Consider the following 27526-nt stretch of genomic DNA (forward strand, 5'->3'; position numbering starts at 1 on the left):
TTTTTTTTTTCTTCCTTGTCTTTGTAATGACCTGATGCTTTCTTTCTGGGATGTTCTTGATTTCATCCCACAACTCTTCTTCTCTTCAGTCTTTAGTGTCTAATGCATCAAATCTGTTCTTCAGATGATATCTAATTTCAGATAGGATAAATTCAAGGTCATAATGACCTGATGCTTTCTTTCTGGGATGTTCTTGATGTCATTCCACAACTCTTCTTCTCTTCAGTCTTTAGTGTCTAATGCATCAAATCTGTTCTTCAGATGATCTCTAATTTCAGATAGGATAAATTCAAGGTCATATTTTAGCTCATGTGGACTTGGTTTAATTTTCTTTAGCTTTAGCCTGAACTTGCATAGGAATAATTGATGGTCTGTTCCACAATCTGTCCTTGGCCTTGTTTTGACTGACAATATGGAGCGTTTCCACCACCTCTTTGCACAGATGTAGTCAATTTTATTTCTGTGTATTCCATCTGGGGAGGTCCATGTGTACAACCATCTTTTATGTTGCTTAAAAAAAATTATTTGCAATGAAGTTATTTGTCTTATAATAGTATATCATGCACTCTCCAGCATCATTTCTATCACCAAGGCCTTTTTTTTTTTTCTTTCTTCTAACTACTGATCCTTTCTCCTTGTTTCCAACATTTGCATTTCAATCTTAGATAATTATCAATACATCTTGATAGCATATTTGATCAATTTAAGTCTGAATAAGTTGGTATCATTCTGCAATTTTATCATTAATTACTGTAGTGTTTGGTGAGTAAATTTGAATAATAGTGGTATTAACTGGTCTTCCTTGTAGGTATATGAGTATTATCCTATCACAGACATGGTTGTACTTCAAGACAGAGCTTGATATGCTCTTTTTGATGATGAGCACAACACCATTCTTCAATTTGTTATTTGTGGCATAGTAAACCATGTGATTGTCAGATTTAAAACAGCCAATACCAGTCCATTTCAGCTCACCAATGCCTAGAATATCAATGTTTATGTGTTTCATTTCATTTTTGACAATTTCCAATTTTCCTAGATTCATACATTCTATGTTCTGATTACTAATGGATGTTTACAGCTGCTTCTCTTCCTTTTGATTTATGCCCTCTCAGCAAATGTAGCATACATCATCATGGTCGCCTCAACTTTGAGGATGCAGCTCTTCCCCGGTCATATTTTGAGCGTCTTCCAACCTAAGGGGCTCATCTATGGACACTATATTTTACAATATTCTGGTGCTCTTCATCATGTTTCAGTATTCAATATTCTGGTGCTGATGGTGTTCCACTGTTATTCATAAGGTTTTCAGTGACCAAATTTTTCGAAGTAGTCCATCTCTCCTTCTTCCTATATGCCTGATAGCTCATGTTTTCTGGTCACTTTTCCCCTGCCTGGGATATTGTCTCTCCTACTCCTACACCTCAGTTTCTATTTGATCATAACTTCTCTCTCTTTTTCCAAAGTCCAACCTGAGTTTCATCTCTCACTAAAGTATTTCATTGTAATCAAGGCAAAATTGATGGTGGTGGTGGTGTGCCATCGAGTCAGTTCCAACTCATAGCAACCTAATTGAAAGGCTGCAATATTTACAGGAGCAGAAAGCCTCAACTTTCTCCCGTGGAGCTGCTAGTGGATTTGAACTGCATACCTTGGGGTTAGAAGCAACACATATAGTTCACTACACTACCAGATCCTCTAAGGCAAACTTGTTGTCATTGTTAAGTGCTGTTAAGTCAATTCCAACTCATAACGACCCTGTATAGGGTTTCCAAGGAATGATTTGTGGGTTTGAAGCACCGATCTCACGGTTAGCAGTCTGGCACTTAACCTACAGCACCATACCAGTATTCCAAGGTAAAATTGTTGTTGTTGTTGCTATTAGGTGCCTATGAGTAGGTTCCAACTTATAACATATAACAACCTTAAGTACAACCAAAAAAAATTGCCTGCCCTGCACCATCTTGACTACCGTTGCTAAGCTTGAGCCCATTGCTGCTGCCACTCTGCCAATCCATCTCTTTGGAGGTCTTCTCCTTTTTCACTGATCCTCTACATTAACAACCATGATGTCATTTTCCAGGGACTGGCCCCTTCTGATAATATGTTTTAAGTATGAGAAATGAAGTCTCACCATCTTGGATTCTAAGGAGCAATTTGGCTGTACTTCTTCCAACATATATTTGATTGTTCTTCTGGCAGTCCATGGTACTTTCAATATTCTTCTACAACACCATAACTCAAATACATCGATTCTTCTATGGTCTTCCTTACTCATTGTTCAACTTTCACATGGATATGAAGCTATGGAAAATATCCTGGCTTAGGTCAAGCTCACTTTATCCTCAAACTGACATCTTGGCTTGTGAACACTTGAAAGAGGTCTTGTGCAGCAGATCTGTCTAATGCAATATGTCATGTGATATCTTGACTGCTGCTTCCATGATAGGTGATAGCAGATCCAAGAAAAATGAAGTATTTGACAACTTCAATCTTTTTCCATTTTTAACATGACGTTATTTATTGGTCCAATGGTCAGGATATTGTTTTCTTTATATTGAGGTGCAACCCATATTGAAAGCTGTGTGTGATCTTTTATTATAAGTCTTCTTTTCTTTCAGCAAGCCTGGTAGTGTCAAATAGATATCGCAGATTGTCAATGAGTCTTCCTCTAATCCTGATGCCAGATTGAATAATTATGGTGAAAGAATACAACCTTGGCACACAATTAGCTATGAAAGATAAGGGCAAAAGAATGCATATAAAGACTATACATTGGGGTATTGTTCTTAAGTGCCATTGAGTTGGTTCCAACCTATAACAACCCTGTATAGGGTTTCCAAGTAGCAGCTGGTGAGCTTGAACCACTGATAGTGCAGTTCAAACCAACTTTGCAGTCCAGCTCATTAACTCATAGTGCTACACCAGGACTCCTATATATTGGGGTAGTTATGAGAAAATCAACCTTTTAAAGACATGTTGTAATTGATATTGTTAGCTGCTGCAGCAACTAATTAGACATTGTGTCATAAGTCAAAAGTTAGAGATAGCATTACTGCTTCTGTACTGTATACATTTCATAAGTTTTACTTTGACATGAAATTTATCTTAGCTAATAGAATTTTATTGGCAAATGCTTTATACTTCACAAAAGTTGTGAAACTAATAGAAATATTTTTTACCTCTAACTCATTTTGTCTAGCATCATAAAATACTTCCACTCCCATTTATCATCCCTTCACTGCCAAATAATAATTATGTCCAGACTGCTAACCACAAGGTCAGTGATTCAAACTCATAAGCCATGCATTGTAAACTCTTTCCAATGTTGCTATGAGTCAGAAGTGACATGAAGACACTTAACAACAATAAATGCTTAATGCTAAATATCTTATCTTCACATGATTTGAACAATTTCAGGGGCCAGGGTATAATCTAATGACAACACTTTCAAAGCTTACCAGACATTTCCAAAACAATTTCTTTACTGCTAGTTACCAATTGAAAAGATGGGAGAAAAATGTGTACCTACAAGTAAAATGTAATAGGTGAAAGAAGTCAATCAACTCTCAGAGGAAAGAAACATTCGCTATATCCTATGACATAGATTTGATTGTTGAGTAACTACTGTCTAGATTTTAAGTTTCTAAGTTTTAGGAGTTCGCAAAAGAATCATATTCCTTAGTAGCATTCTTTGCACTGTACTCAAATTATCTTTATAGATTTGCAAATGTATAATTTCAGTTGCGCATTAACATTTACATACTTTATCGTTGTTGTATTCCCAGTACCAAATCATAATTCTAAAGGCAGAGCTGTTTTCCTCCAACACACTCCACAGTTGAATATGTTTGCATTTTCTTGGGTCTGGCTAAGAAATCTGCACCATCTGCATGTTTGCTAGAGTGTTCTTTTCTATAATTTAACACATCCCTGCCTATTTCCACTGCATAATCCACCACGGTATATAGCAGTGGTGAAACTCTAATGCAATCATAATGATGGAGATTTGATTTCTCCTATGCCACCAAACTAATTTATCCAAGTTGAACATCACATTTAAAACTCAATTTCTTCATCTGTGAAATAGAGATAATAGTAATAATTGTTTGATTTGGACCTTTTTCTAAGATTGTTGTGAGGACTAAGTGACATCTTCTATGCAAGTACTTTGCACAATCCCTGGCAGTTAGTGAGCACTCCATACATGCTTGCTGCTGCTGATAACCAAATTTTAACTATAAATAAGAAGCATAAACTATTATTTAGATTCTATTCATTTTTGATGTGAAGAAAATGATTACAGGAAGCAAATGGAAGTTTGCATTTGTACTTGCTAACATTCAGTCTCTAGAAAAAAAAATAGATGAGAATTGTTAGTAAAATTAATTACTAATAAAATCTTGGTTGCAGAATGAATTTTTATGTGAGTAAACTGGTCTTACAAACTTCGGAAGTCCCAGATTGTATACTATCAATTTATATGCTAAGTACAAAAAAATTCCATACAATAACACAAGAAGGACTGAAAGAGGTTTTAATTTTCCAAACCTGTTTTTTTTAACTTCATAGAAATTATTATAAATACATACAAGCTAAAAACAAGTACATCCAAGATGTTATGGTTAAGTGCCATTGAGTTGGTTCTGACTCATAGTGACCCAGTATAGGGTTTCCAAGGAGCAGCGGTGGGTTTGAACTTCCAACCTTGAGGTAGGGTTAGCAGTCCAGTGCTTATCCTGTAGTGCCACACCAGGACTCCAAAATATGGCACATTAAATAATAATATTTGAATATTCAAATAGTCCTTCTCAACTGGTCTAAATCAATGTGGCTTTGCTATACACAAATTCTTTAGTGTTAAGCACTACTTCTGCTTCGTTTTCATATAGTCATAGCTGACCCTTATGGTAGCCAAAAGTCTAATTTTTCTCGTGTGGAGCTGTTGGTGGTTTTGAACCACAGACCTTATGGTAGCAGATCAATGTGTAATCTGTGTGCCACTAGGGCTCCTTTTAGCTGAACTTAATCTATCATTTATATTTATAAAAACTTTAATGAAATAACTGATCCATTTCAACATTATTTGAAAATCTCCTGTTTTTAATTTATAGCAATTAATACACAGCATAAATGTTTTAAACTTTGAATCCTATGAGGCACAACAATTTAATAACCCAATTTATTATCTTGCAAATCTCTTAGTGAAATAAAGAAAGCATAATCTACTACTGCCAAATTTGATAATACTGATTCATTAATCACAACAGATAAAATTAGAATCCATTAAACGTGAAGTATTATTCTGATTTGCAATGTTTGTCTTTGAAGAATGTGCTCATTGTTACAAATGAGTAAGCAATGGGTCTGTATAATTGGATGGCAAGTGTGCAACTGAAACTTCATTATCATAGCAACGATTCAAGATGAATTTAGTGTGCTCTTCTACCTTTGAGAAGGTTTCACACACATTAGTATAATTTACTGCCATTATCATAAAGAGAAAAGACAGCTAAGAACAATAAATTCGATCAGCAGGAAGATAAGCAGTGGACTGCTAACCACAAGGTCAACAGTCCAAACCTACCAGATACTCTCTGAAACCCTACAGAGGGCCACTATGAGTAGGAACCACTACAAGACACACAACAACAAAACAACAATTAGTAAATTGGAGTGTCTGGATGTGAAAATAGTTAATGCACTTGGTTTAACTGAAAGGTTGGAGGTTTGAGTACATCAAGCAACCCGTCAGAGGAAAGACCTGGCCATCAACTTCCAAATATTTGTTGTTGTTGTTGTTGTCAGGTGCCATCGAGTCGGAACCGACTCATAGCGACCCCATGCACAGCAGAACGAAACAATGTCTGGTCCTGGGCCAACCTCACTACTGCTGTCACACTTGAGTCCATCAATGATGCCACCTGGCTGATCCATCTCGTTGGGGGTCTTCCTCTTTTTCTCTGACCCTCCACCCTACCCAGCATGACATCCTTCTCCAACGATTGTTTCCTCCGGACAATATGTCCAAAGTAGGAGAGACGAAACTTAGCCATCCTGGCCTCCAAGGAGCACTCTGGCTGCACTTCTTCCAAAACAGATCTATTGGTTCTTTTGGCAGTCCATGGCACTTTCAGTATTCTCCTCCAACACTACAACTCAAAGGCATCAATTCTTCTACGATCTTCCTTATTCACTGTCCAGCTTTCGCATCCATATGAGGCTATTGAAAACACAATGGCCTGGGTCAGGCGCACCCTAGTCCTCAAGCTGACATCTCTGCTCTTCAATACTTTAAAAAGTTCCTGTGCAGCAGATTTGCCCAGTGCAATGCATCGTCTGATCTCTTGACTGCTGCTTCCGCGAGTGTTGATAGTTGATCCAAGAAGAATGAAGTCCTTGACAACTTCAATCTTTTCTCCATTGATAAGAATGTTGTTTATTGGTCCAGTGGTGAGGATTTTTTTGTTTTCTTGGCATTGAGATGTAATCCATATCGAAGGCTGTGCTCTTTAATCTTCATAAGTAAATGTTTCAAGTCCTCTTCACTTTCAGCGATCAAGGTTGTATCATCTGCATGTCGCAGGTTGTTAATGAGTCTTCCTCCAATCCCGATGCCACGTTTTTCTTCATAGAACCCAGCTTCTCGTATTATTTGCCCAGCATACAAGTTGAATAAGTATGGTGAAAGAATACAACCCTGTCTCACACCTTTCCAAATATTTAGCCACTGAAAACCCCATGGAGCAATGTTCTACTCTGGCACAGTTGGTAAAGAACTGGTTTGATGGCCAGTGGTTAGTAGTAAATTATAAGCCAACCCTAAAAGTTAAAGTTCTATTAAAGGGAAAGGAGAATACATCACAACATTGCAGTTAACGGTGAAAGCATTCAGAGCATTCAGCTTATGAACTCATTTAACTGCACATTTCCTATGGTGGTAACGTGTCCTTTTGAACTTAGGTTCTCCTCTACCATAAAGTAAGTCAATTACCAAGGTCATTTAAACCCATTCACCCTTTTTAAAAATCTGTTTTGTTTTCCTTTATTTACATTTACAACCTGAGGTATTATTTTACTGGACTAGAATCCAAGTAAATTATATACACGAAGAAAGTTTAAATTGGGAATGGATCTAGGTTAACTATTGAAATCAGAATTTTGTAAGACAGTGAAATTACCACCTGAAAGTGGTAGAGACAAACAGGGATAGTGTAACTAGTCTAAATGTGTCTGGGGTGAATCCAAAAAACAAAAACAAACCCATGGGGGGGGGGGGACAGATTATGGAAATTTTACACAAATCCCCTTCAAAACAAACCCATGGGGGGGATTATGGAATTTTTCCACAAAGCCCCTTCATATGTATATTTTAGCAACAGTGATTGTTACATTCTTCATGCTGTTGTTGTTAACTGATGTACAGTTGGTTCTGATTCATAGAGACCCTGTATGAGGTTTCCAAGGAGCGACTGATGGATTTGAAGGCCCAACCTTACGGTTAACAGTCCCATGCTTAACCTACAGCGTCACTCCATGACTCCAAACTTATTACCATCAAGTTGATTCTGACTCACAGCAACCTTGTATAGGATTTCCAAGACTGTAAATCTTTATGGGAGAAGAAAGCCTAATCTTTCTCCCTTGGATTGGCTGATGGGTTTGAACTGCTCACTTTGAACTGTTGATAGCACCATCACGGCTCCCATTCTTCATACTGTATAACAATTATGACTATCCTTTTCCAGAGTTTTCATCAACTCAAATGGCCTATAACCTTTGTCACATTATTGGCATTTCTACAAGAATGCAAGTTGCTCGTTGGAAACAATAAATGTGAATTCTATCTGTAAAACAAAACAAACAAAAAACCCACTGTCATTGAGTTGGTTCCAATTCACAGTGACCTGGTATAAAGTCTTTACAGAAGCAGAATGCCTCATCTTCATCCTGAGGAGAAGCTGGTGGGTGTGAATTGACAATCTTGCAAGGTGTCCAGTGCTTATCCAACAGAACTAGTAGTGATCCTTTCCTGGGGTGCATAGTAAATGAAATTTACTGACTTCAAGAAAGTTTGTCAAAGATCCCCACTATTTCAAAATAAGTGTTCTGGGGTTGGCAACACCTCATAATCACACTGTGAAGCACAGAGTCCAAGCCATCAACTCCATGCCAGGCATCCTATTACACACTGTCTTCTTGAGTCTTTATCATGACCCTATGAGCTAAGTTTTACTTCTCAATTTTTTTTAAAGTGGAAAACAATATGGAAGGTGGTGCAAAACTGTCTTAAGATCTTAGAACTCAGTCTTTCCCATTCATAAACCCCTTGAAACACAGAGCTCTGTCACTATTTTTATGTTATTTAATATTTATCTCATGAAAAGAAAGGTGGTTTACAAAATGATGATGATGATACGAGATTTGTTTAAAGGTAGTGAAATTAAAAAGGAAAATTATGATATTGAGGATATAACAATAAAATGAAAATGTTGTTTAGTGGCATCCAGCTGATTCCGACTCATTACAACCCTGTAGAGTGTCTGAGGAACAGCTGGTGGGTTTGAACTGCTGACCTTGTGGCTGGCAGTCCAGTGCTTATCCTACAGCTGCACACCAGGAGTTCACAGCACCAAATACAAATATATGTGTTGTGTTGGGATCCTATGAAATTATTCAATGTGTTCTGCAAAGTCATTGGTGAGATTTAGGTCCCTCATGCTCCAGGAAAACTGATCAGCTTTATATATTCCAATTGCTTAGGAAGCAAAATGTATCAAAGTAGTGAATTTTGAGAAAAAATAATTCTCTCATGGCTTCTTCTAAGGATGGCAATGAGCACACACTATATATTAATATTATTCATACAACAAATAGCATTATTTCATATATTTGCTCTATTAGTTTACACACAGTTTGATTGCAACTAGTATCATATGGCAGAATTTACATTTTTCACTTTTCTGTAAATCACTTTGTTATAGATGTGTTGTAGCAGATCCAGATAAATCTGTAAAGTATATTACATATTTGGGACTCATCTGAGTTTAGTTTGTTGTTGTTAAGTTTCATCAATTCAGTTCTAACTCACAGCAGCCTTGGGTAGAGTTTTTGAGGCTTTTTAAAAATCGCTGCAGGGGCAGAAAGTCTCATCTTTGGAATGGTTGGTGGGCTCAAACTACCAACCTTGTGGTTTGTAGTCCAGTGCTTAGCCTATGGAGCCTCCATGCTCCCTGAGTTTCATTTGTTGTTGTTTTTAAGTATTGTGAGTTTAATTTAGGAGACTATATAATAGCTTAGAATAGTGCTTGGGACTAGTTAATTTCCTATAATATATGTCATCATCATCATCATCATCATGATATTTGCTTATAGGCACAGAACTGTTTGCTCTTAGGTCTAGAGAATGAGAATTGAAGCATTCCTTTATAATCCGATAGTAATGCAACTGTAACTCTATTGGGATGCATGTGTCATTACACATAATACCTACTATGTTAATTATGCCATGGTGGTTATAAAGACCAGGCATTAAAGTAAGAGCATATAATAAAAATGTAATTTTTACAAATATGCTTCAGAGATTATGGAGAAATAAGAATAAATGAAATTACCATATTTTACTGGAACCCTAGAAAAGCTGGATTTGGTTGAACAGGTGGAGCAATATCCAGCGGAGTTCATCCGGGGTCAGAAGCTCCATCAGAATTGAAGGCAGATCTGAAGCATGTCACAAGTGGCCACCAGTAGGGATACTCACTTAAGATGTCTGCTATCTTTATCAGCTTTTCTTTCCAAGCATCATCTCCCTTCTTTCACTGCCAACTGTCTTCTTCTCACTCAAGTTAGTTTATCTCCTGCCTTCAGTTTATACATCATTTTGAGTTATTGTGAATCCTAGTTCACTTTCAGCCTTCTGCAAACTCATAACCTTTCAGTTTTTACTCTCCCCGTCAACAGTCTCATTCTCTGAGTTTCCAAATCAAATTGCAGATAGCAATTCCATGCTTTTTTAATTGCATACAATTTCTCTCATCAGGTTACCTCAATGAAGAGTCGGTAGGTTGGAGAAGTTTAATATCAGATGGACTTGTCAGTGTGGCAGACACAATGATTAATCCATTTAAGACCCATAATTAATTTGGTGCATGTATCTTTACTCAATTAAATCTTTGTGGGCCCAATTTTACAGTGTTTGTTAGATATTTATTAAAATGAAGTAAGACTATAAATGAAAGTAATAAAAGTGAATGGGACGAGGGGAGGGGAAAAAAGTGAATGGGACAAAAAAGAACAAAATGGAATATAAAATGTTAGGTTAAAGATAAGAATTAAATATGTTTCCAATCTTTCCTGAACATACTGCATTTCAAAGTAACCAAGTAAGTAGTTCTAATTGATGAAGAAAATTTCTTTACAGAAAACTTGTAACTAGTAAATATTGAAAGAATGATAAAATTAGAGAAAATATGTTTTTTTCAGACCTTAATGAAATAATACTTATTGAATAATGCATATTCAAACTTTTCATTAAACAAATAAGCCAAAAAACTGGATTATATGAATAAGAATGTGGCATCAGGATTAAAGGAAGACTCATTAACAACCTACAATATGCAGATGACACAACATTACATGCTGGAAGTGAAGAGAACTCAAAGTACTTGCTGATGAAGATTAAAGACTACAGCCTTTATTATGATTTGCACCTCACAACAGGACCAATAAATAACATCATGATCATGATAAATGGAGAAAAGATTGAAGTGGTCAAGGGCTTCATTTTTCTCAAATCTATGATCAAACCTTAAAGAAGTAGCAGTCAAGAAATCAAATGACAGATTACATTGTGCAAATCTGCTGAACAAGATCTCTTCGAAGTGTTCAAGAGTAAAAATGACAGTTTGCTGACTAAAGTGCACCTAACCCAAGCCGTGGTATTTCATTAGGTTCATATGCATGTGAAAGTTGGACAATGAATAAGAAAGATCATAGAATAATTGATGCATTTGAGTCATGATGTTGGAGAAGAATATCATACCATGGACTGCCAAAAGAACTAACTAATATGTGTTGGAAGAAGTACAGCCAGAATACTCCTTAGAAGTCAGTATAGCAAGACTTCAGACATGTTATCAGGAGGGATCAATCCCTTGTGAAGGACATCACCATTGAAAAAGAGGAAGGCCCACAATGAGATGGACTGACACAGGGGTAGCAAGAATGGGCTCAAATAACAATTGTGAGGATGGCATAGGACTAGGTAGTGTTTTGCTTTGTTGTGCTTAGGGTTGAAACTGACTCGATGGCAACTAATAACAAAAACAACAATGAAATAATGAATTCTGAAATAATTAGAGGAATGAAACTGTTAGAGAAAAAGACTGATGAAGACCTTTACAATGGAGTTTTCAGGCTATCAGAATTGATCAATCTTAGCATCACTACCGGGGAAAAACCAAATTTAGTGTCCCTTCTGATGTGATGCTCTATGAAGGAGACAAACACATCTGGGGGAAAAACAAACTTAAAGGTAATTTCCAGAGTTAAGTTTCTACTATGGAAATTATAAAATATAAAGGAATAAATTAAACAATATCAAACAGAAGTAAACAGACTAATCCAGAAAGTGGGACATTTTAAAGGGTAATGGACATAATTTCTTCAAGAAGTCAGAAACATATATAAGAAAAAAGTAAACGGGGGTTAAATAAAATAGAAGAGACCTTAGCTATGTCAAATATATGTAGCATGTGGATCATGTTTCAATGTAGAAATGGGTAAAATATTTGAACAGCTCTGTTGCCAAAAAAGATACATAGGTTGCAAATGGTCAAAGTCATTAGTCTTCAGGTAAGTGCAAATTAACACAACAATGAGATATAATATACACCTAATAGAATCACTAAAATTTAAAAAGACTATTATAGCAAGTGTTCTCAAGATACAACCTCCTTGGAAAGTAATGTTGCAGTTTCTAAAAAGAATACAAGCAAATGCCTTCCACATGACCCAACAGCTTGTATAGTTACCCAAGAGGAATAAGAAAATGTGCTCATGCAAAGACTTGTAAAGTGTGCATGGCAACCTAATTGGGAGTCCTAGGGTGGTGCTATAGGATAAGTACTGGACTGCTAACTGTGAGGTCAGCAGTTCAAACCCACCAGTTGCTCCTTGGAAGCCACAAATACAGTCACTATGAGTCAGAAACCCTGGACAGCAGTTAACAACAGCAAGCTGGAAAAAAATTTTATCACCAATATAATTGGATATTGTAGTATATTGAACATCGGACTATTAGAAATACAAAGAAACAAAGCATTGATGCAGTCAAAATGGATGAATCACAAAATAATTGTACTGGGGAAAAAAAGACAGATGATAAACTATATGTAATATATGAAGGCAAGTCAAAAATTATCCACACTCTGCCTGTGGAATTTAATTTAATCAACTTTTAGAAAAGGCCAAATGCATCATTTTTTGACATAGTATCTTTGCTTTTCAATAAACTTTGTCCATCTGTCAACAAGCGTTCATGTTCCCTTATTTAAAAATGTTTTAGGAAATTAAAGGGAGGCGGGGCTTGATGGTAGATAGGGTAGAGGTGCAATGACATTTGCCACCAGCAAAACCACAGAATACCAGCTGAAGCGGGTTCAGAGCAGAGCTCCAAAATTCTGAACCACATAGGTAGGAATATTTTTAAAAGTTTGAAGGTTTATAGCTAGTGGAACTTGTAGCGCAAGTAAGATATTGTGTACTTTTGAATCTGCTGGGCTTCATGGCCTGGAGCCAACAACTTGGGTGAGACCAAATGGCAAGACCAAGTGGGGGAGCAGACCCACCATGGAATAACGCTGTGGGAACTTTGGAGCGAAGGTGGACTTTATCGGTTTTGCTTTGTTCTGATTTTTTTTTTTTTTTTAATCAGTTCATTGGTCCCCCACTGTTTGCGCACCTCCATTCTGGTGAGTAGATGGGCTGCCTGAGCAAGTGGACACCCCCACCCCCAGCACTGGTGGGTTCTTCTGCCAATACACACATATTTAGCATTTAAAGCTATAGGCAGCCCAAGAGAAGGCCCTGAACTTTTTTTAGTCGGGAAAGGGCCAGAAAAAGGGGTGTGGAAAGAGAAAGAAAATTTAAAAACAAAACAGGCCAAAAATTAAATCCTGAGGGACAGCATAACAACCAACAGTGGCATCTTGAAATTTATCAAGTGGCCTTGAAGACAAGAAGCTGAAAGAGGACATTAAACCCATACTCATTTGGCTACAGATTTTTTTTTTTCTTTCTTTCTTCTCTCCCTCCTCTCCCTTTTCTGAAGTTACACACTACAGTATCCAATCTAGTTTTGTTTGTTTGTTTTTGGTGTTTTTTTTCTTTAGTATTTTTTTTTTCTTGTTCTTTTACTGTTACTGTTTTGCTGTTTGATGTCCCCCCTTTTAACTTTGGGGGACTCTTTCTCACCCTATATTACCCAAGAAGAGACAGTAACTGCTGCCATATAGTCAAGCTACAATCACACTCTATAAAACACCAAAATCCAGGCAAGAACCAATACCAACTGCTGTATACCAGGGAGGCAGACAATATTTGTGAAAGTTACTCTGAGTTAAGCAATATGAAGAGTGAAAAGGGAAGCCCACATCCTGATAACATCTACCTGGAGGCAATCAGAAAGCATAAAAAATACCGAAACACACACTCAATTATATATTAAGGGCACAGATAAACACAAAAACTTGTCCAAGAAGCAAAAGCAGATGACCATATCAGCACATGTCCAGAAACAAGATAAAATGTCTGAGACAAATGACCTAGAGGTAGACCTGGACTCCATTCTGGAAGGAGGGCAGGCCTTGGAAATGCCTGAGAGGGAATTCAGGAAAATGATTATAAAATGTTTCAAAACAGTGAAAAGGTGGGTGGAAAAGCACAAGGGTACTTTTGAGATGATCAATATCCTCATTATCCTGATAGCTGTGATGGTTTTATAATTAGACACATATGTTAAACCCGACCAAATTAAGCACCTTAAATATGTACAGTTTATTATATTCAATTACACCTCAAGAAGTGTGGTGTAATAAAAGAGAGAAACCCACATTAAAGACCTGGAAATACTCTGCTTAATATTTTCCAGATATAATGAAAAAAGTGAACTTTCTAAAAGAATTTAGAAATACACTTTATTAAAAAAAAGAATTATAAAAATTTGAGTAAATACTGCTCACAGAAATACTCTAGTTCATCATTAGACAACAGGTAGAGTTGTCAAATAAGCATACAGATTTATTTCAACGTACTCATTCCTTTAACAAATGTAAATGACAATATAGACTAGTAAAAAAACATAATAAGCCTCTCCCTTCCTGTTTATAGTAGATAATTGCTATTAACTTGTTATCAAATTTTCAAAAAAAAAAAAGATTTGAAATGCTATAATGACTTTCCAAAGTCAGGATAAAATTAAAAAAAAAAAAATTATATCAGGACTTTCAGCAAGATGGCAGACTAAGCAGATTATGCTATACAGACCTTCTACAACAGAGTTCCATAAAACCCACAAAAAAATGAACTCAGTGAAGAAATTTATGTGGAACAAGGAAATTAGCAACACCACACACACACACACACACACACAAACACTTAACAAAATGACAGCAATCAATTTCATACCTATCGATAATGACACTGAATGTAAATGGATTAAGTGTACTAGTCAAGAGACAAAGAATAGCAGAAAAGAAACATCTCTGGTACATACACACAATGGAATATTAAACAACACTGAAAAATAATGATGGATCTGTGAAATGCCTCAGAACATGGATGAGCATGGAGGACATTATACTGAGTGAAATTAGTCAATTACAAAAGGACAAATATGGTATGAAACCAGTGTTGTAAAAAGTTAAGAAAAAGATTTTGTTGCTTAAAAAACATTCTATTATGGTTACTAGGGATTGGAGAAAAGAGAAAATTATTCTTTGGGTAGAAGGTAGACACATGTTAACTTGGGTGATGGGAAACAATATAAAACAAGAGGAAGATTGGGGCAGGAAAGATGAAGATAGTAGAAGACACATAGGAGGGGGTAAGAGTTAAAGTGAATAGAGGCAACAACTTAATTGATAGTACATGGAAGGGACTGTAATCATTACTTAATGAAGTGTATGATTTTCTGAATGTGGGACTGATGATCTGTTCAATAACCTTCACTCATTTCACAATAAAAATTAAAAAATATATTCAATAAACTATTGAGTATATTACATTTTAATACTATATCACATTATAGCACACCTAATATCAAAAACTCTGTATTACCTTCAAATATATCAAGAAGTGTTTTTTACTTTAAAATCACTCATTAAATTGTCATTGCTTTCAAAATAAAATACCAACTTTAAAACATGATATCTCTTTTACAATTAGGCCTTTGGCTACCTTTTATTTATATCTTTCACACATTTCACTGAAGTTGTGAAGGATTCACAATCAATGTCCATGGAAACAGTAATCAAGAAATCAAAGGAGGTATTCATTGGACAAGTTGTTAAAGTGTTAAAAAGCAAAGATGTCACCTTGAGAACTAGGTGTGCCTGACCCAAACCATGGTACATTCAATTGTCTCCTATGCATGCAAAAGGTAATCAATGAATAAGGAAGACTGAAGAATAGGTATGTGTAAATTATGGTGTTGGTAAGGAATATTGAATTTACTGAATATACAATACTATGGACTTCCAGAAAAACAAACTATCTGTCTTGGGAGAAATACAGCCAGAATGCTTCATAGAAATGAAAATGGTGAGACTTCATATCATGTACTTTGGACATGCTATCAGGAGGGATCAGTCCCAGAAGAAGGACATCATGCTTGGTCAACAAAAACAAGAAAGACCATCAAAGGGATTAATTGACACAGTGGTTGAAACAATGGGCTCAAACATGGCTGGAAGGTTGGTGCAAGAGCAAGCAGTGCTTCATTCTAGTGTACCTAAGGTAGCTCTGAGCCGGAGTCTACTCCATGGCACTTAACAACCTAAGAACAATAACTAACACTTTTTTCCATGTACCTTCCTTCCTAGCTTGGTAAGTGTCCTCCTTTAGTACACATAAGACACTGCCATCAAGTCCTGCACCATCCTCACAATTGTGATGCTTGAGCCCACAGCTGCTGTCACTGTATCCATCCATCCATCGTCTTTACTAACATACTCCAGATCTGTGAGTATGGTGTTGTGAGTTCTGTGAGGGCACTGCAATGAATTATTCAATCTAGCTGAGTAGAGAGGGATATGGGAGGGATGGTTTGGTGATCATTCTTTTGCAGATCTAGATTTCTTATTTTGTGAAGCTCTGTACTAACCTAAGTGATTATGGGATAATTATCAAAACCAAAATTGTGGTAAGTTTTACAAACAAACTGGTGTGAATCAAAGTTTCATTAAATTATAAGCATGCAACACTGGCAACTAAAACCCACTAAGCTAAGGGAAAAAACAAACTAAACCCACTGCCATAGAGTTGGTTCCAATTCACAGCAGCCCTATGCAGGGTTTCTGAGGCTGTAAATCTTTATAGGAGCAGACAACATCTTATTTCTCCTCCGGAGTGACTGGTGGGTTTGACTCACCAATCTTTTGGTTAGCAGCCCAATAGTTAACCCACTGCACCAACAGGACTCCTAAGGGGGGCACACAAAAACACTAGAACAGTCTTCAGAGATGCATATAGAACTTTCAGATACCTTGGAAATGTGAGCAAATACAAAAATATACATTAACATATAACACAAATTCCAAATAGAGGGAAGAGGAACACATTCAGAACTTTTAGTGCTAAATTTTCATGAGGAAAAAAGTGGTTCAAACATTGAAGAAAATAAAATGAAGCAAATAAAGGCATCTCTCCATTTTCTATGTGTCACTGTTCATTTTTATAACCTAATAGACTTAATTCAGTATAGCATTTTAATTAATTCTTGCCATAACTAAATTTACTTCACATTAATACAATTATAAAATTTTACTGAAGTCTTGGTATATTTTTCATGGTATATGATGAAAGATAATTTTCAAAAATTAATTGATTCCATGATTTTATATCTTTTACTAGTCATGTCCTGATTTCTGATATTTGGGAGTATGCCTCTTTATCACTGAAAAATATTATTAATATCATATGTAAGGAAAATTTTGCTGGAGATAATTTTTAAAAAGGTTGCAACAGTACACCCACAGGGCGCTGCCAGAAATTCAAGTCAGATTCAAAAGAGGAGGTGGAACTAGGGATATCATTGCTTATATCAGATACATCTTGGCTGAAAGCAGAAAATACCAGAAAGATGTTTACTTCTGTTTTATTAATTATGGAAAAGCTTTTATGGATAACATTGTGAAGAATGAGTATTCCAAAGCATTTCATTGTGCTCATGAGAAACCTGTGCATAGAACAAGAGGCACTCGTTCTATCAGAACAAAGAGAGACTGAATGGTTTAGAAAATATGTGTGCCCGGATTGTATTCTTTCACCATACATATTCAGTCTGTATGTTGAGCCGATAATCTGAGAAGCTGTATTCTATGAAGAAGAACATGGTCTCAAGACTGAAGGAAGCTTCATCAGCAAACTACAATATGTAAAGGATACAACCTTGCTTGCTGAAAGTGAAGAGGACTGAAAATAAATCAAAATCCACAGTCATCAGTATAGGTTACAATTCAATGTAAAAATAAACAAAAATCCTTGCAACTGGGCCAATAAATAACATCATGATAGATGGAAAAAAGATTGAAGTTGTCAAAGGCTTCATTTTGCTTGGATCTACAATCAACACTAATGGAAGCAGCAGTCAAGAAATCAAAAGACGATTGCATTAGGCAAATCTGCTGAACATGACCTCTTTAAAGTGTTCAAGAGCAAAGATCAATTTGAAGACTAAGGTGAATTTGACCCAAGCCATGGTGTTTTCAATAGCTTCATATATAGATGAAAGTTAGACAATAATAAGGAAGGTCATAGAAGAACTGATGCATTTGAATTATGGAGTTACAAAAGAATATTAAAAGTAGCATGGACTGCCAGAAGAACAAACAAATCTTCATTGGCAGAAATACAGCCAGAATGCTCCTTAAAAGTTAGGATGGTGGGATTTCATCTCTCATACTTAGGGCATGTTATCAGAAGTGACCAGACCCTGGAGGACAACATCATGCTTGGTAAAGTGGAGGATAAGTTAGAAATAGGAAGACCCCTACCTACCAAGATGAATTGACACAGTGGCAGCAGCAAATGTAACATTGAGTGTGAGGACAGCATAGGACCAGGCAGTGTTTGGCTCTGCTGCGCATGGTCAGTATGAGCATGACTTCACTGAGATGGCACCCAAAAGCAGTAACAACAACTCCTCAAGGGAAAATGTATAAAAAGGATGCTGACTAATCTTCAAAAACTTTTAAATTGCTTTTCTTAGCAGATGTTTGTTTTCATTTAAAAGTCCTTTATTAAACGCCCTTTCTAACTCACTGGAAGTTTTGAAACAAGTTGTTGGTTTCTTAGTTTTTAAAATTACTCTTGTTCTCAAAAAAAGACCCAAGAGTAAATGAGAAAACATATTCATATCACAACGTTGTCAGAGACCTGAGGACCGCCAAGAACCCATGATGATATGAGGGCATCTGGTATCACAAGATTGAGAGAGGAGCTCTCTCAGTTTTGAGATACCAGATGAGAAAGAAGTGCACAGTATATGCCTGGCCATCTGGAGACACTCTGGTAGTCAGAAAGAGAAGGTCGACGGAGAGAGTAGAGTTCAGGGAAAAAGGAAAGTGAAAAAGCAAACCCATAACTGCACAGCAGACACAAACATATTTTCTTCACAATTTGGAAGAACTTTGGGCAGATGAAAATGGGTGCTTAACAGACTGTTAAGAGTAAAATATACAATAATTAAATTTATACCTTCTGTGATTATAATTCTAATTAAAGTAACATAACATTTGGTCTTAACTGTCTTGACCAGTAAAGAGACTGGAAAAAGAAGATAAGTCTGACAAAAACTCTGGCTGTACCTCATACAGAGTATAGTTTGTGCATTTCCATGATCACTGTTACTCCTGCAGCTCACCTCATTTCAGGTCCTACCAATATGTTGGGATACCCTATTTATTAATCAGACTGACAGTTCACATTGGCAGAGTCAGCTGTTTGGTTCTTGAATATACCCTCAATAAGTGGCTTTGAACCAAGCCCTGAAGTCTTCCAACTTTAAAGTTGAACTGGATCTTGGGAATCGCATAGTAAAATCTCCTTATTTACATTTGAAAAAAACTGGAAAATAAGGCAATTCCTCAGTTTTCTCAAAGTAGATCATCTGCTCAGAGTCTCATGTTGTTGTTGTTGTTGTTGTTAAGTGCCATCAAGTCAATTCTGACCCGTAGTGACCTTGTATAGGGTTTCCAAGGAGTAGCTGGTGAGCTTTAACTGCCAACCTTGCAGTTCAAACAGCTTTACAGTCTGGCGCATTATCCCACAGCGCCACACCAGGACTCCTCATAGGTAGTGGCATTTTGGCAAAAGGTCGCCTTTACAAACTCCTAGAACAGTCATGAATTTTAATCCATCTGCCTTGTCTACCTGCTTATAATTTATAAATTCTGTTCATGGAGGTATAGGCTTTAACTTGTTAATTAACAAAATGGACCTTGTTTTGTAAAATATTTCACTAAATTTATTAAACTCAGCATGCATAACTATTTTAAAAGCAGGTTTGTTGACAAATGTTTATTAATTTAAAAAACACAATGCTTTATACTAACCCTTTAACTTCTGTTTTCAAACGAGTGCACTTTTTTTTTTTCCCCTTGAGACTATGGCGTAGTTATAAAAAGAGACAAAAAACAATGAAATATTTTACATCAAGTAAAAATTAATTCTTGGGGAATGCAGTTGGCCCTGGAACAACAGGGGTTTGAACTCTGTAGGTCTAATTATATGTGTTTTGTTGTTGTTGTTGGTTTGTTTTTAAAATGTAGTGTTATGCCAATCAATGATCCCGTGAGCATTTTCTTTCTATGTTGTTGTGTGCCGTCTAGTCAGTTCCGACTCATAGAGACCCTGTATAGGGTTTCTGAGGAGCAGCTGGTGAGCTTGAACCACCGACCTTGCAATTCAAACCTACTTTGCAGTCCAGCGCATCAACCCATAGCGCCACACCAGAACTCCTTTCTATAGTCAATGACCTATATCACAATATCTTACTTCTGCTACAAGTTCCACTAGCTATAAACCTTCAAACTTTAAAAATATTCCTACCTATGTGGTTCAGAATTTTGGAGCTCTGCTCTGAACCCGCTTCAGCTGGTATTCTGTGGTTTTGATGGTGGCAAACGTCATTGCACCTCTACCCTATCCACCATCAAGCCCCGCCTCCCTTTAATTTCCTAAAAGATTTTTAAATAAGGGAATATGAAAGCTTGTTGACAGATGGACAAAGTTTATTGAAAAGCAAAGATACTATGTCAAAAAATGATGCATTTGGCCTTTTCTAAAAGTTGATTAAATTAAATTCCACAGGCCAAGTGTGGATAATTTTTGACGGCACAGGGTTTCCGAGGCTGTACATCTTCACAGGAGCAGAAAGCCTCATCTTTCTTCAGCGGATATGATATATATATAACTTACTAAATATGTATTCATCAACAGTTTATAGCATTGGTAGACTCCAAACAACAGGAAGTTATTAGTAATTAAGTTTGTTGTTGTTAATTGCCGTGGAGTCGGTTCTGACCCATAGCGACCCCTGTACAGAGTTTCCGAGGCTGTAAATCTTTACCGAAGCAGAACGCCTCATCTGTCTTCCACAGAACAGCTGGTAGTTTCGAACTGCTAACCGTGAGATTAGCAACCTGATTCATAACCACTATACTACCAGAGTTAAGTTTGGGGGATGTCAAAAGTCATACATACATTGTCAATTACATAGGAGTCAGCATCATTAATCCCTGTGTTATAATGGGTCAACTGTATTTGTCTCTGTATACAAAGAATCACATTCCATGAGCTCAGACTAAAAACTCATTATACCTATGAATTGATATTTACTGATAAAAGTAGAAAATACTATTTTCTAGAGCTTAATTTTTTTATGGATTCCTGGTGTGGCACTGTAGGATCAGCACTGGACAGAGAACCATGAACTACAAGTTGGCTGTTCAAACCACCAATTGTTTCTTAGAAAGCCTACACAGAATCACTATGGTTTGGAAACGACTCAACAGCACTTAACAAAAAACAGTAACAAAAGCATAGCTTAATTTTGGAAAAGGTAGCCTTTGTCATCAGAGAGGTAATTTTATTCAAATATTTTATTTTTTACTTTAAAGTATTAATTTCCAAAACGGTGTACTTACTGATTCAGGACAGGGGTGTAGGCAGTTTTATCCTCATCAATAATAGTCACCATTAAGGTAATAAGTTGGGGCCAAAAATCCAAATTCTTGATGGTTGGTCCCTGATCTTCCCGAGGAATATCCTGCTTCTTACTCTGCTCACAAGGTCACGCACATGCAAAAGAAAGGGTCAAAGAAGATGACTTTAGCTACATGTCACTGTCAAACAGAAGTATCAAAGAAAAATAGATTATGGAATAATTTTCAGAAGATGTGAGCCAAGCTCTTAAGTTTAGGTTTCCTTTTCTTATTGAATGGCATTATCTAGGATAAACTCACAGTGACAGAAACTTGTTTCTAAATACTACAGTTCTAGAATACGTGTGTCCCCTCTCTCTGACAATGTTCATGTTCGTAGCAAATAGTTTTTGGAGAATTATTCGTTGTGGTTTCTTCCAAGGGCATGGATTGATAACTGTGTGTATGAAGGTGTGTATGTGGATGAACTTTAGGCTAAATATTTTGCCCAAGTTCACATTGACAGTAAGTGGGTAGAACTCAAGACTGCCTGGTCAGAATGCCAGTGCGGTTACTCCACTATCTGTACATTTTACATGAATAACCTAGAACTTTTTCATTCAACCTACACATTCATCTTTTTTACAGAAACTTAGTAAATCTACCTTTACCTTAAAAGAATCCTATTTGGATCTTTCTGTATCAGACTGACTGAATTCTCCAGTCTCTTCAACATAAGTAGAGGGTAGCCAGGTATAAACTACATTTAGATTGACATTTACAAATTGTAACATACAAATTTCACAATCAACAGATTCTAGTACAACTGTTTCCAAAATACATATAAATTATTTTTGCTAGTTTTTTAGCTTGTATATGTATGAATAAGGAGCTCTGGTAGCGTCGTTGTTAAGTACCGTGGAGTCAGTTTTGGCTCATAGTGACCCTGCACAGGGTTTCCGAGGCTGTAAATCTTTATGGGAGCAGAAAGCCTCCTCTTTCTCTCACGGGCTGCTAACAGCTGGTAGTTTCAAATGCCGACCTTGAGGTGAGCAGCCCGATTCGTAACCATTATGCTCTGATAGTGGGCTGCTCACTTCAAGGTCGGCAGTTCGAAACTACCAGCTGTTCTGTGGGAGAAAGTTGAGGCTTTCTGCTCCCATAAAGATTTACAGCCCCAGAAACCCTACGCAGGGTCACTATGAGTTGGAAGCAGCTCCACGGCACACCATCACCACCACCACCACCATATGTGTGTGTATGAATACTCAACAGGTATTTATTTTACATTTACTTTTTAACATTAGACAAAAAGATAAAATTAGGCAGAGATAATTTTCACTCAGTATACAAGTAAATGGGAAACATATGGCTTGGAAATCCTGACAATTTTTCCAAATTATTTACAGGTGTATAGGTCTAAGACATATGAAAATGCCCATTATTAGCATAGGAAACTCATGGCCTTCCTGATCTAAAAGGTGGTTTTGGTTTTTATCTGGCCAACTTTACTGCTATAAACTAAAATAACAAAACAAAACTAAAAACAAATCTATTGCTTTCAAGTCTGTTTTGACATATAGTCTATTATGACAGAGTTGTATTTTCAATGCAGTCAATCTTTACCGAAGCAGACTGCCTCATCTTTCTTCCAAGAATGCATCGTTAGGGACATGTATTATCCTAGGGTGCTTTCAAGCCCTACTGATTTACTTTTTGCCTAGAAATGCAGCAGATATTAAAACTTGGGGAGATAAATAGATAAGGTAAAAAAAATAATAAAATTAGCATAATACAAACTGCTTCCCAGCCCACTGCAACTGAGTTGATTCTGACCCAAAGCGACCCTATATAGGGTTTCTGAGCCTTCATAGATGCCAAATGCTTCATCTTTCTCCCACGAAGCAGCTGGTGGATTTGATCTGTCACCTTGCAGTTAACAGTCCAATGCTTATCTTACCACCCCACCAAGGCTCCTATAAACTACTTCAGATCACCATAATAAACTACACCCATTTTCCAAAGTATCTTAAGAGCTTTGCATAGCTGAGAACAACTTGATACTCACTGGCAGAATTCCTCCCTTAATTCCTGAAGATGTCCAACATATCAAACTACATCATAGAATTCTTAAGAAGAAAAATACAGCAATATAGGCTTACATTTATCCAGCTTTGCCTACTTTTAAGGTAAGTTTTTAATCAAAGCTTATCTTTGTTTTTGCAAGCAAGACTTCATTTTTATTACAATAATATAAATATTTATTCTTTATATTAAACACAATAGATTTCTTTCTCTAGTAAGTATCTACAATCTCAGAGAATCTGAAGAGCTGTAATGATTGTAAATAAAATTATGTCTGATGGCCACATTGGATTCTATTAGAATACTATCATTAATCACCATAATGTGTACATAGTCAAAGTATATTTCTAACAAATTTTAGGAAATGTGATTAAGTGAAAGGAAATTGCTGCAGATGATGTGTCTAACAACATAGTCACTTGACATAATCCAGCAAAGAGAAATATGGAAAATAGAAGAGACAGAATTAGTAGAATATACGTTAATTCCAAAGTCCATTAGCTGTCAAAATTATACTTCCATCACTTTCATTCTTTGATGCCAAGGCATTATTGATGGCATTATTTATTCTACATCAAATTCTTTATGTTGCAACAGAATAAGCCAAATTGGATCCTGAATTATTATTACATAACACACAACAGCATCATAAATCAGCATTCTTCTTGTTTTAAAAGTGAGCTTTAATAGACAATATATTTAAAGGGGTGGGTAACAAAAACAATTTGTATATTTATCTGGGTTCTTAAGAATTACGTATTTCTAATTAGTATTTTATTCTACTGGTATCTCTGGATGGTGCAAACAGTTATGATGGTCAGCTAATAACCAAAGACTTGGAGGTTTGAGTTCACACAGAGGATTCTGGGAAGAAAGGCCTACATATCTATTTCTGAAAAATCAGCTGCTAAAAACCCTGTGGAACACAGTTATACTCTGACATACCTGAGGTCATCATGAGATACAAGTGACTCAATAGCAGCTGGTTTAGAGTAAGTCTACAAGGGTATTTGACCTATGGTTGAAAAAAAAATTTAATGTAATAGTAACATTTTATGGAACAAGAATCCCTGGGCTAAATTACTGAATACTAACTGAAAGGTTGGCAATGTGAACCCACTGAGAGACATTTTGGAAGATAGGCTTGGCAATGTACTAAAAAGTCACAGTCTTGGAAATCCTGTGGAGTGCAGATCTGTTCTGTATGCTGTCGTTGCCATGAGTCAAAATCAACTCAATGACAATTAACAACAAAATAAGTATATTACTTCCGGTTTTGGGGCAGGAGAAGCAGAGACAGGTAGGGGAGGCTCCTCGGTGGAGGTACGAAAAACCAGAGAAGGCACTTTCCCAGAGCAGCTCCAGAGTTGTGGATCTACTATAAGGTGGGGAGAAATCTGGTGGAGAAATCTGACTGTGGAGGGAAAGCACGGCTATTTCTGAGTAGCTCAGGATACTGCCTGTGGGCCCCATGATCTGGGCTGAGATCAGAGAGCAGGGCCACAGCCAGGCTGATACAGTGATACAACGCTAAAAACCATGGAGCAGCGTCTGGAAAAAAGTGTACGATTTATTCACTTTTATTTCCTCCTCTCCCCTGTCGCACTCTCTCTGCCTAGCCCAAACACCTTCAGGCGAGTGGGAGTGCACCCCCAAAAGGGTCTAGTGTTACACCCAGTTTTCCCATGGCAAAGTGAGGAGGTCCCTGAGAGGAGCCCTATTGGTCCCACAGTCTGATCCTTTGGCTGCTGCTTCTGACAATTGACTCAAGGACTCAGACCTAAAATTAACCTGGGCAGGACGCTTTATTCCTGCCTTACCTAACAAGAGGCAGCAGGTCTGGATATGCACCTTGTAAAACCCCAACAAAAAGGCAAGAGCCAACACCAACTACTATATACAAGGACACAGCTATTTTGAGAATTGAGCTATGCATACACAGATACTTAACTGACCTTCAGAGATACAAATAGTAGACAATCTTTCTTCCATTCATTTCTCAATATCTATCTGCACACCTCCACAGTGGTGACTAGAGGAGGAGTCTGAGCGAGTGGACACACCCACCCAATACTGAACGTTTCTGTTGTACATGCACACTGACCTGTGCAGCAAAGGCTACTGGGCAGTTGGTTATGGTTTTATTTTTGCTTTTGAGTGCTGATTTTTGTCTCTGCTTTTATATTGTTTCTGTTTTTGGTCCTTTTGGTATCACTTTTTTCCTGGAGGTGGGAACTTTCTCTCCCCATGCTACCCAAGAAGAGACAGCAATCATGTCCATATAGCCAAGCTACAAGCACACCCCATACTATCCCCCCATCTGGACAGGAGCCAATACCAGCTGCTAGGCACTATGAATGCAAAGGTAAACCTATCTCCAGATCACATCCACCAGGAGACACTTAGTAAGCTTAACAACACAGAAACATGCATTCAATCACTGAAAAACGTATCTAACTAATGAAAATATCCAAGAAAAACAACAAAAGATCTTAACATATGTCTGAAAAGAGTAACTGAGACAAATGACCTGGAGGCAGACATAGACTTCCCATTATAAGAAGAGCAGGTTTTAGATCTGCTTGAGAAGGAATTCGGAAGAATGATATGGAGAAAAATCCAAATGCTCCACATAGGATTGGAGGGAAATAAGAAAGAAGTCAGGTAAGTGCTACAGGAGCAATCAAACAAGATAGATATGACATTGGAAACAATTCAAAACCTGCAAAAAGAGGTCTGGATGATTGATTAACAATAAAATATCAGAAATGGACAAAACACTGAAAGGGCAAAGGAGTAGAATTGAAGGGATGGAAGCCAGAACCAGTGAACCAGAAGACACATCTCTCAATACTGCTAAGATAGAAGAGCAAGCAGAAAAAAGGATAAAAAATCTGAATAGAGTCTAAGATTCATGCTGGATAACATGAAGAGGAATAACTTAAGAATTATTGACATTCCACAATAGGAAAAATCACAGAAGTCCACAGAGGAGATAGTTGAGGAGCTTCTGGAAGAAAATTTCCCTAACATCTTGAAGGATGAGAAGATAAGCATTCAAGAAGCTGAACGAACCACAGGAAGAATAGATCCCCCCCAAAATCACCAAGACATATCATAATCAAGTCCTCAAAAATCAAAGACGGAGAGAAACCTAAAAGCAGCCAGGGAGAAGAGAAGTGTTACTTACAAAGGCAAGCAAATCAGATTAACCTTTGACTTCTCAGCAGAAACCATGCAGGCAAAAAGTCAATGTGGAGACTTATATAAAATCCTAAAAGAAAAAAAAACAAAACAAAAACTGCCAACCAAGTATCGGCTACCCAGCAAAACCGTCAATCAAATACGATTATGCAATCAAAACATTCCAGGATAAACAGAAGCTAAGAAATTTTGTTAAAGCCAATCCAGCACTTCAAAACATCCTAAAGGGAGTTCTTTGGAATGACAACCAACAACAACAGACAACAACCAGAGATTGACAGATGTGGCAACACCACCCAGACCTCAAACAACAGATAGCACAGTTCAGAACACAACAAAATTACAATGAATTCAGAGGACCTTTAAGGCTAATCAAAGATCAAAATAATAAAAATGTCAAAGAAGGGAAAAATATAGGAACAGAGATCTAGGAGGTGAGGAGGTCAGGTAGAATGCAGGATACAATAGACTGCCTTAAATGGAGGGAAAAGTTAATAAACTATGTTGTTGTTGTTATTAGGTGCCATCAAGTCGGTACTGACCCATAGCGACCTTATGCACAGCAAACCAAAACAATGCCTGATCCTGGGTCAACCTCACTACTGTTGCCACACTTGAGTCCATCGATGCTGCCACTTGGCTAATCCATTTCGTTGGGGGTCTTCCTCTTTTTCTCTGACCTTACCAAACATGATATCCTTCTCCGGCGACTTGTCCCTCCTGACAATATGTCTGAAGTCATCTTGGCTTCCAAGGAGCACTCTGACTGCACTTCTTCCAAAACAGATCTATTGGTTCTTTTGTCAGCCCATGGC

The 27526-nt window shown here is 37.1% G+C and overlaps 1 protein-coding gene across 1 annotated transcript in view; it reads right to left on the reverse strand.

Annotated features, from left to right (window-relative positions):
* UNC13C (unc-13 homolog C (C. elegans)) overlaps positions 1-27526 on the reverse strand; it is a 769914-nt gene that overhangs the window by 292194 nt on the left and 450194 nt on the right. Inside the window, exon 17 of the mRNA XM_006831631.1 lies at positions 21426-21559. Within this exon, the coding sequence (XP_006831694.1) occupies positions 21426-21559 (134 nt within the window). The remainder of the gene's footprint in view (positions 1-21425; positions 21560-27526) is intronic.

This window comes from Chrysochloris asiatica, unplaced genomic scaffold (assembly GCF_000296735.1).
Source record: "Chrysochloris asiatica unplaced genomic scaffold, ChrAsi1.0 scaffold00004, whole genome shotgun sequence".
NCBI lineage: Eukaryota > Metazoa > Chordata > Mammalia > Afrosoricida > Chrysochloridae > Chrysochloris > Chrysochloris asiatica.